Source organism: Etheostoma spectabile, chromosome 18 (assembly GCF_008692095.1).
Source record: "Etheostoma spectabile isolate EspeVRDwgs_2016 chromosome 18, UIUC_Espe_1.0, whole genome shotgun sequence".
Classification (NCBI taxonomy): domain Eukaryota; kingdom Metazoa; phylum Chordata; class Actinopteri; order Perciformes; family Percidae; genus Etheostoma; species Etheostoma spectabile.
This window is the reverse complement of record NC_045750.1, coordinates 24,665,520-24,676,636: the sequence shown is the minus strand read 5'-3', so window position 1 is coordinate 24,676,636 and position 11,117 is coordinate 24,665,520. Positions and strand designations below refer to the sequence as shown.

The 11,117-nt window shown below is 39.5% G+C and overlaps 1 protein-coding gene and 1 long non-coding RNA gene across 7 annotated transcripts in view; one reads left to right on the top strand and one right to left on the bottom strand.

The window, feature by feature from the left end:
- gpcpd1 (glycerophosphocholine phosphodiesterase 1) overlaps window positions 1–8,677 on the top strand; it is a 17,918-nt gene extending 9,241 nt beyond the window's left edge. For 3 of the 6 annotated variants that reach the window (XM_032542308.1, XM_032542307.1, XM_032542311.1), the window contains 10 exons: window positions 269–323; window positions 412–504; window positions 849–926; window positions 1,427–1,466; window positions 1,694–1,752; window positions 2,010–2,075; window positions 2,302–2,438; window positions 2,638–2,773; window positions 3,377–3,537; window positions 7,135–8,677. In XM_032542308.1, the coding sequence (XP_032398199.1) occupies window positions 269–323; window positions 412–504; window positions 849–926; window positions 1,427–1,466; window positions 1,694–1,752; window positions 2,010–2,075; window positions 2,302–2,438; window positions 2,638–2,773; window positions 3,377–3,537; window positions 7,135–7,333 (1,024 nt within the window). In that variant the 3' untranslated portion in view covers window positions 7,334–8,677. Of the gene's footprint in view, window positions 1–268; window positions 324–411; window positions 505–848; window positions 927–1,426; window positions 1,467–1,693; window positions 1,753–2,009; window positions 2,076–2,301; window positions 2,439–2,637; window positions 2,774–3,376; window positions 3,538–5,428; window positions 5,491–7,134 lie in introns of all 6 variants that reach the window. The other 3 variants (XR_004336069.1, XM_032542309.1, XM_032542310.1) reach the window with 3 other exon arrangements.
- A 39-nt stretch (window positions 8,678–8,716) lies between these two features.
- LOC116705862 (uncharacterized) lies at window positions 8,717–9,472 on the bottom strand. The gene is made up of 2 exons (XR_004336070.1): window positions 9,335–9,472; window positions 8,717–9,198 (listed from the first exon to the last, which is right to left on the bottom strand). It is a non-coding gene; the product is annotated as an uncharacterized LOC116705862 (long non-coding RNA).
- Window positions 9,473–11,117: the final 1,645 nt, after the last annotated feature.

Here is an 11,117-nt window from a genome sequence, read left to right as displayed (position 1 = left end):
GAACATTTATTTATTCATGATACATTTTTAATTCACAAAGAAAATCGGTGTCCTTAAAAGGTCTGATTTTCCTAATTTTTTTGAATTAAGGCATTAAGATCAATTTCCAAAAGATGGTTTTTAGTCCTCTTTGTAATCAACTTTAGCCTGGGTGTGTAAACTTTCTCAAGCCACTGTATATGATTAATAGCACAACTGTTTGTGTCAATAGGCATGTATAATTCTGCATCTGTCAACAATTTTATTTTTTTCAATTTGTGTCTCACAGGCATCAGAGAATCAGGGAGAACACAATAGCCTCATTCAAAAGCGCTGCCATGCATGTAAGTTATGCATAGGATTAAAGCATCATAAGTAAATCCTTTTAACATGACTCCTGCCTAAATTGTGTGTTTCTTTTGTGTATTTTAGGGTGCAGCCTATGTAGAGTTTGATGTTCACCTCTCCAAAGATGCAGTTCCTATTGTATACCATGATCTGACGTGCTGCATATCCACCAAGAAGGTAAAATTAACACCTGTTGTACTTGAGGATTGAAGTGTTAATTCTGAAATTTTTATGCTTCTTGTTTGTTAATTTTGTTTTTGCAATGACTAACGTGAGCTTCAGAAAAATGCTAAGGATGCACATATGGATGTCATATGGATGCTTATTTTAAAAGAAAATTCTGACTGATAGCTGACCCTTGTTAACCAATCATTAACCATTGGGCAACTTCTAATAATTCATTTTAAAAAAAAAAATGATTTTTAATAATTTTGTTTTTAACCACTTAACTGTTTTAATTTGTATTTTAGATGTTTAACCAGTTATTTATTCACATTTCATTCTATCTATCCCCCTAACAGAAACATGACAAGACGTCTCTGGAGCTTGTTGAGGTGCCAGTCAAAGAGTTGACATTTGATCAGCTGCAGCTTCTGAAGGTAAAACCCTGAATGATGGCCAAAACTATGCAAATAAGACCCAACTAGAAGTAAACCTTTATTATCTGTTATCTAATATATTTTTGACATTAGTTATTCCTGCTGTGAGAAGTCAAAATGTCTGTCGCGTAGTGCTTCCCCTACAGTTAGGAAAGGTGCATCTTGCATATGAATAATTTAGACTTGCAGAGTCATGCACAGAAACTGCTTAGAAGCTGTGTAACTGTGGCTTCCATCAGCCAGTGGAGCCTGTCTGGGATTAGTCTTGTATGGTTGAGGAGGAAGACGGCAGCGCATTCTACTAGTTCTCACAATTTGGAAATGGGTGGAATGCAAATAGATAGTTGAATGATGAAGAATATCATTATTTTAAAATCCCCAAAAATATACAGTGTTAGCACTACTAATTTAGTATAAAAACCCTGAAACTGTAACTAATGGGTTTATATGTAATTATTTGTTGATTATAAAGTAGATAATGAATGCTTTGTTTTGAACAGCTGGCCCATGCCACTGCAGTGAAAGAAAACGATCACAAAGGTATTGTTTGTGTTTTTTCACCACTGTGTGCCGGTGGGGGGGGGAGGTTGCACAACATGTTGTAAATCAATGTGCTTACATTTCTGTTTTGATGAATATAATGTTACTCGCATACAAAGTGTAGATCAAAAGACTGGCATGATTGTATTACAAAGCAGAGTGATGTAAACTGATCGGATTATTTGCAGATGGTATATGTGATGTCATCTGTTTGTTGTGTTGCTCAGATCTGGTGGACGATGAAGATGAAATCGATGAGCATCAGCCATTCCCTTCACTCTCACAGGTATAAGACTTTACGATGAGCATGGGTATTAAATGGCTTATCTAATCAGCATGAACTCTTCTTAACTACACATACGTAGCAATAAACAGTCAAAACTAGGAACACCTTGGCCTGTCTGGCTTATCACTGAATTACCTGTTAAATAATTGATACCTGATTTGTTTATGTATCCATTACTTATGGACTTATGACTTTTGGTCTTTTGTCTTGTCAAAGTCACACATAAATGAACAGCATCCTACATCTGTCTTTTACAGATCTTCCAGGCCATTCCTGAGCATGTGGGCTTCAACATTGAGCTCAAATGGATCTGCCAGATGAAGGTGGGTACAGGTAGTCAAAAAGACCAATGATGTAATCATTTGCTCCATAAATGGGCCTTAGGGGATCTCCAGTAGAATAAAGAAAAGCAGTATTTACTTTTGATTTGTTTTGACTTGCTCAAACCTGACACACGTATTGCAAAGACAGTTTGGATAGTAGAATGCAGTGTGAAGCGAGGATGAATTCTGACTGTAAGCTCACATGATTTTTGCTTTTTATTGACAGGACGGGTCATGGGATGGCAACCTATCATCTTACTTCAACATGAATAAATACCTCGACATCATCCTGTCCTGTGTTCTGCAGAAAGGCGGAAAAAGACGCATCGTCTTCTCCTGCTTCGACCCAGATATCTGCACCATGTAGGCATTGACAAGGCTGTATAAACTGCATGCTATCCAGAAACACAATCACTTCCTAGTCTTTTTAAAATCTTGTGACAAATTAGGCATCAGTCAGTTTAGATTAGGGTTATTAGTCAGTCAACAGATGTAGATGTAGTTATGAATAGAGTAGATGGTCTACAACTGCTGCTGACATCTTTTCATGTGTTTCCCTCAGGGTGCGTCAAAAGCAGAACAAGTACCCCATTCTCTTCCTGACTCAGGGAATTTCAGAGAAGTACCCAGACATGATGGACATCCGCTGCCAGACCACACAGATCGCCATAAGTTTTGCCCAGAGCGAGAATATTCTGGTGAGCCTTTGGTGCAGAAAGTCAAATAATTAGCCTAATGTGTCCACTGAATATTCCAGACTTTTGTATAATGACCGCCTAGCCTTATTTCATCCCTATGCTTGTTTAAGTGCTGTAAGTGGACACATGGACCAAAAATAAAGCATAAATTGTAATAAAACAGCAAAAACAGCAGGATTGGTACTCTGAAAGGATATTTGGCTTGCATTAGAATGTTTTGCACCCTTTCTTAACAAGCATTGCTGCAGTCCTCCTTGAGCAAAGGACTTATAAAAATAGTTGACCCCCTCCCACATCAGACCACAACAGTCCACATCACAAACAAGTCTGCTACCATAGCTCTGTCAGCTGTCTTAAATCCTCCTAATTTGTTTTAGCAGTTGCAAAACTGGACATGCAACATAACCCGACAACATCACTTGTTGTGTTGAAGGCTCATCTGGAGCTGAATTAGCTAACTTTCTATGTGCTACATAAATTAACTGTTAAACCAACATGGGAGCAGGTAGGTAGGTAATAGTCCATTTTCTTTTAGATTGAACTTAACAGAATTGATGAGCAAGACCACTCTTTCTCACTGGACTTCCTTGTCTGCTCCTTTAGGGGATCAGTGCCCACGCTGAGGAGCTGCTCAAAAATCTTTCCTACATTGGGGATGCCCAGTCTAAAGGCCTGGTGGTGTTCAGCTGGGGAGATGACAACAACGAGCACGAAATCAGAAAGAAGCTGAGAGAGCAGGGCATTGATGGGCTCATCTACGATAGGTAGGTTAAAAAGCAATGTACTAATCTGTGGCAGCCATATAGGTCCGTAGGACCTGGGCTGTGTCTCAAATCGCGCACTTCCCTTAGTGCACTTACAGAAGTACACTTCGTGCACTACGTACTGTCTTGCATAGTGCGTAAATGAGTGTTGTCTCAAATCGCGCACTTCCATGTGCACTTACGGAAATGACAATCACATTTCATCCCGTCTTTTCTGTACAATTGGGAATTTCACCAGGGAGAGCATTCCAGTCTGCTGCTGTGTTTCGCGAAAAATAATTCCTGCTTTGTTTGAATTTTAACAAAATAAATGTGATATTTATTTGCTCCTGTCAGCCCGGATGACGATTGCGACACCGCCGTCATGTCACCCCCCATTAGTTTCAAACAGTACACACAACTGTATCGTATATTCGTTCTTGTTACTGCACTCTTAATTCATTAATTATACCCATCTTTGCAGTCCACTCTTTTAAGTATATACTTATGTTTCTGCTCTAAAAATAAGTAAAGTAAATATTCATTCATTACGTTACTGTTCATTTTAATGCTCAACGGTTTCATGAGGACACTGTTGCCCATAGATAGACTGTTGTTAGGAAGCATTACCCCTTACAACTTACCTAATAGACAAACCATCATTACATCTTTTATATAAGTTGTATTTTTGTTCTAAATGGTCTTCATACAGTGACAATACAATAGAGAAAGCAGAGGTAACAGAACTGACATTTAAATAAACCCATTCCTTCATATTCATTATATGTTTGCTACAGTCATGCAACGTGTAATACAAAAGATAACAAAGTTAAATACTTTTAATATAATTTTATTTAAAAATGTGCTTGTAGTTCTGCAGGCTCCCCCCCAGGCCGTAGCTAGTCTGATGGGGACAGGGACATGAGGGGGGATTCCAGACTCTCCAGGGGATCCTTCTACGGTCTGATGGCCATCGTCACCCCCAAATGACGGACCTCTATTCCTCGTTTGTCCCTGAAGAGACGGGTTATGCAGGATACTCATCAGGGGGAGGCAGTATATACAGGATATACATCAGGTGGAGGCAGAAACAGTGGATACGTTTTAACATTACGCTACTGTTAACGTTACTGGCAATCAGCTGATCGCTATTTCGCTGAGCTAACGCTCACGTCGGATTATGTACAACTTGTTAAGATCATACATCTAACACTAAAATCGTCTACAATGGGACAAAAGTTTAACACAAACAACAGTATACTACAACACATGTAACGTTAGCTTATAACTTATTTGCCAATATGGCTAAACTGCCGCTGTTAGCTAACTAAGGTTGGCTTGCTAGCACGTCAAATTACGGTACTAATAAACGTTATAATTCGTGGTACAAAAATGATTATCGACTGTAAAATTAACCAAATATATATTTACAAGTGGCTTATATGTATAGCAAAAAGACTCACGTTCAACTTTGTATTGCTCCGTCGGTCTCGCTATCGCGTCTTCGGCCGCCGCTGTCAAAAGTTTTTCAACGGTTGTTAGCTCCGCCCCTTCCGCTACGTAGCCAAGATGGCGACCGTTGAGTGTGGAAAGTGTCCATCCATCTACACTTAACTTTGTGACCGGTTTGAGTACACCATCCGGGTATTTTAAGTACACTTCATTTGACCGCACTTCGACAATGTGAACGCACTATGTACTCAAATAGTTAGTATTTAGTACAGATGTGCGCGATTTGAGACACAGCCCTGGACTCTGGCAGCGTAGACCACAAACACAACCCTTTCGGTTAATGTGAACGTTCAGCGTAAAGCAACAGAGTGGTACAAACTTCACATGTTTGCAGAACGATTTTTATATTCTAACCGTTAGTATACTATCCTGCCATTTTGGTTCTGATAAACATTCTTATGATTTGTAATAGGGAGGACTCAAATGCAGGACACTGACAAGGATGCAGATGAAGGTTAACAGTTTTGTTGCATGGGGGATGGAGGTGGAATGAGCTGGGAGATGTGTGGTTGAAGTAGAGGGCATAGACCGCAGAGAAAAGGCTGGAGAAACTGGGCCGAAGCAGAGGAGTGAGTAGGGAATGGTGTGGCTTGCTTTGATGGCTGGTGGTTTGCTGGCAGGCTGATGAGTATGGCCCTAATGCACCAGAAAATACTACGGTATTAGGCAGGGCCAAATACAGAAGGAGATGAATCACGGGAAGACTAGTCTCATTAGAGTGGCCTAAAACATTTTAACAGCACATTAACATGCTGCCTGAGGTGTGAGGGCCAGGCATGACTCACAGCAGGCGTGTAGGTCATCAATAGGCATGACGCATGTACCCCCCCCCGGCAGGCTGGACACATGCAGACACTCCAGGAAGACGCGTTTTCTGTCAGATACATGATTAGCGCTTGCTAAAGAAAAATGGTAATCACTTGTCCTGGTCTCATTGCTATTTATAAGCAGGTGTGCCCGAGGTGAGAGCCACCCAACTGGCGGGCATTGATATGTTGTTTTTAGTGCTGTGCATGGGATAAACACATTAGCAACGGCCTTAGAATACAAAATACCTGTGGAGATGATATACTGTGGAGTTGATGAGTTAATGGTAGCAGCTGTGCAGACTGGACAGGTGAGGTGAATGAGCCGTAATCAGGAGGGAGAATGCCAGGAAGTAGACACACACCAACACAACGCAACACAAAAGAAAAGGAAAACACACGGGGAAACCCCCAGGGTCGTGTCCTAGACCGTGTTACCCAACACCACACTGCAAGCTGTACAGTACACACTGTGCTGTTGTCTTTGTTCAGGCTGAAGCCACAGTCATTAAGCAGGGCTTTTAGTTTCTATTAATTTGATTACTGCATTTATAACACTGCTCCTTGTTATGTCACGGTTGGTCAAAGGCCTTTCCTATCAGCACAGTATTTTAGAGTTCAAGCTTATATCATCAAGCATTGGCAGACATGGTAATTACTTGGCATCTGCCATAACTGTTGACAAATATGGTTAGATTTTCCATTGAACATGTCACATGAATGTGAATCTGTTAAACAAGACTGCTGTTACATAAAGCTCGGGTTGCTAGCAGGTTGAAACAGTTTCCTGAGGGCCTGTCTGTTCAGCCCTTTCAGTTCTGTGTTACACTATGACTATACAGTGACATTTGGTTGCATTTTGGCCCATGCTTTTTACAGACCCCTGACGAAAGCAGACCACAAGCTTTGAACCCTATTTAAAACCCATCAGTCCTTGCAGATTTGGAGGACATCTCAATTTAAGCCGTTTGACATCAAGCCCCCCCCCTACACAAAAATAGAGATGTAATAGCACAGGATGTACTGTACAGTTTGTAGTGCAGTGTTGGGTAACAAGCAGAGTGTGCCATATTATGATGTGCAGTATATACAGTAGATTGTGGATACATTTTCTTCTGTTTATGTAGATATTTATAAAGGTATCTATATATCCCTATACTCTTTACTGTGAATTTTTTTCCTTTTTTAATACTGTAAATATTATCGAACCAAATTCTTTTTATGAATGCCAGATAGAAACTCGATAATCTAAGACTAGACTGATAGACTCATCTAACTGAAGGCTGTCCTTTTCCTTTAGTATCTGTGAGGAGCAAGGAGAGCAGCCAAACATCTTCAAGGTAGAGGAGCAGCACACCCTGCAGGAGGTTATTACAGAGGAGACCCTAAAGAGCGCCAGCTGCTCCTGCTACTCCATTCCCTGCTCCGTGGCTCCCTGCATTGGCTCCAAGAGCTGCTCTGGCAGCGGAGAGTCCGATTCTGGCCTCAGCTCCTCGTAAAGTTCCCTAAACCTCAATGGACCACACACCGCTCAATACACACCCAACAGGCTCTTGAGTGGGTATGTGCAGTGAAGTCTTGGAGGACCAAGGTGGGAATGGATGATCAAGCAAAAACTTTCAATTACAGATTGTGTTTATTGCATTTCCTCTTCACAGAAGTTTATTTATGCTTTTTGTTAATTTTAACAGTATGAAAACGGGGATCCATAACTTGTTTGAATAAACACATTGGCAAAGTAAACTAGGCTGTCAGCTGCCACATACAAAAAGAGAATGATTCCTAGGAATGCGTTGTTAATTTCTTTTCAGGACAGTATTTACAGAGGTCTTAATTATAGTGGAACAATTGGGAAATTATACATCAAATGGGATATTTATTTAGCTGTTATGTCTCGTCGCTTCACCGTCTTAAGTGCTCAAATTGAATGCATACGATATTTTAAGGGTGTAAAAGTGTAACACAACTGCACATTGCATGTAACAGAGTTGATGATGTCGCATCATGTGCTGTTTCTGTTTATGCCACTGTACTTTCTCTGTGCATGTAGCCATTATACCTCAACAGTTTTATTTCCATTATCTCAAATTGCAGTGAGTCATAGCTACTGATTGCTATTTCAGTTTCAGCACAGACATAACGTGGGATGTGCAGGTTGCCATTAAGAAATGCTCACCTCCTTGGGGATAGTCTACAGAAATTAGAAGAAGCCTCTATGATTGATTCATTTCCTTTTGAGTGGACTGTTGAAAGCAGTTGCTTGGTCTTTTCCACACCTCCTAATTGAATTTTAAAGACTCGTTACTTATTATTGTAAATGAATGATATGCCATTGTATTCTTTTTATCTACTTGATTTATAGAAAAGCAGGGGAATGTTTAATTTGTGACACTGTACATACATACCACAGCCTTATAAAGGTAGGGGGGGAATCAGGTTTGTTTCTGTTTCAAAACCACCAATACCTCACTCATTATCGATTAGAATTGACTTGAGTTGATATGTGTGTACAGAATTAACAAATACTGCCTATACTTCCTTTCTATAGATCCAATTTAATGTCACAACACATACTTTTTATTGCATGCCAGATATTTTTTTGGCACAAATTACACTTGGAGATAATGCATTTGCTCATTCATATGATTAGCATTTTAAACACAGCGAAACAAATCCATGTATAGCATACTGTCTGTATATCAATCTCATTGCACAATCTCTTAACTACAAACTAATGATTGCCTTGTGCATGGTCTTGTAAATCTGAATGATTCTACTGTTATATAAACTGCTACTTGAGGACAGACAAGTGTAAAAGGTTAATGTAAATTAAAGGACAACCTTTTATTTGTTCATTTTGTCTTTGACTTTTGTCTTACACATTATTTCTTGGTATACACAATGTTTGACTGCCAACTCGTCTTGCTTATCAAGTAATACAGAGTGATTGTTTTGAATAACTAGGACGTTGTAGTTGAACTGGAATGACCTGCATATTACTCTTTTACTCAAAAGCTTCAGTGTAACTACTGAAACACCATTTTCAGGACACACTACAATAAAAAAAATTTTAAGTTGAAACTTCCAGCTAGTTCTAAGAGAATTCTAGATCACTGAGTTATTCACAAAACTAAGCTTTAAGGAATAGTTCAACAATTTCAAACAATTAAGTTTACCTAAAAACAAAAATGTGTCTGATGCTTGTATGAGCATCAGACCTGCAACAGGTTTTGCAGGTTTTCCTTTCTATTTGCAGACTATCCGCAGGACAATAGCTAGGCTTAATACTTTGCACAGATCTAACACCCAAATGACATAAAAATATGTGTGCAAATACAATAGTGTTTGGAGGCCAAGGACAGACCTGAGGTGCTGCTGAAAGACTCTTGTACACCGAATGGTCCTGTTTAGACTGCTGTACCCTGATCGGTCCTGTCTAGACTGTTGTACCCTGATCGGTCCTGTTTAGACTGTTGTACCCTGATACGTCCTGTTTAGACTGCTGTACCCTGATCCGTCCGGTTTAGACTGCTGTACACCGATCAGTCCTGTTAATCCATTTAACCACCTACAATTTGGCCTGCATTATCGAAAACTTTGGGTAAAAATGCCTTTGGTTTGACTAAAATGGTTATACTTGGTAAATGTTACATTTTACTCAATAGGTGAAAGATTATTCCTGACTGGTTTATCATTTGTGAGAAATAAACGGTGACTTTTTGTGATTTTAAGTCTGTTTACTCTCATACATGAGCCCATCTTACACAAGGCTGTAAGAGAAGGTAAGAACAAGTGCCATTAAAATCTGCTTATTGACTCACTCCAAATAATAGCACCTAAACAAATGTGGCTTATCCATTACTAATGAATAAGATAACACATTGCACACCCAGCAGTAGTAGGCGCCACCCCCAATGATAATATGGGGTTTTATTTTTTTATAATGATTCTCTTTGGCAGTAGTTATTGGCATGTTACAATTAGACTTGTAACATTTGGTTATAGTTATAGGTTATAGTTTTTTAAGCTCGTGACTTTTATGTATTGCTCGTGTGCCGAGAGAGCATTCATGCGACACTGAGTCTAGTGTCTGTATACTGGTTCCTACTAGTTCCTACTGGTTCCATCTGGTCTGCAAATGTCCTGCAGGCAGGGAGGTGTGTGCAGAGCAGTGGCAGTAAACGTGTACAGTGTTGATTACAGTTTTGTGCATGACTTGACATGACACTAAGTATTCTCTTTATCAGCAAACTGTGGGCTTCTTAAAAACACCATAAAGCATATCTAACCCTGGCTCTTTAAGACATCCCAGCTAACCCTATTTGGTTCCCAGAACGTTCTCGTAACGTTCCCTGAAGGTTAGGTTTGGTTGCGTTTGGGTTGATCAGAAAGTTTCCTTAACGTTCTGGGAACGTTAGTTTTGGGTTACATTGAACGTTCCCCTAACGTTATCCTAAGGTTGCAACCTTTAGGGAACGTTCCCTTGACTTTATCCTAACGTTGTAACCTTTAAAGAACGTTCCCCTAACGTTCTCCTTCACGTTGGAACCTTTAGAGAACGGTCCCCTAACGTTCTTTTTTTACATTCCCAATTATAGTACTTTAAATTGTCTGTTCATGATAGGGAATGAATTATTATACATTAGCAGGAATTCATTACAGGATACATTAATGAACAGGCAAAATTAATGGAACTTGAATACATAATATAAAAAAATACAAAAAAATGTATATGCATACGTGTACATGAATCAGAATCAGTTTTATTGGCAGTAGACACAAAAGTCCAAAGGTAGTGTCCAGAACCTTTTAATGTAGCGGGTCATGTGGAGCTTATATTATACTTGTTGGAAGTTTGAAAGAATAAATGTAAACTGACATACATTATTAGTAACACTTGGGCGTTTCCTTTGTTATGATAATGTTTATTTAAAGCAGAAGGTCTGGTCTCGAGGATGCTGAGTCAGTTAATGTTTTAGCGCCCTCTGTTGTACAGAACCTCAACGTACACGGATAATGTTGATTTTTTTTTTCTTCTTTAGGACAGTACTGTAAAATTTCTTTACGTGGAGAAGTGTAAAAAAGGTGATGTGCTACGGTTAAAACGTGTTAACGTTAATATTTAGACAAAACAGACAATTAGCACCGGGACTAAAATCCCTGCAGTTAGCATGTGGCATGGGCAGCAAACATTCTACTTTTGGGTCAACATTTTGGCTAGCTGGGGAAAGTAATACAACTGAGTCAACTAGTACTCAACATCGACATATGCAGTTGTGTTGA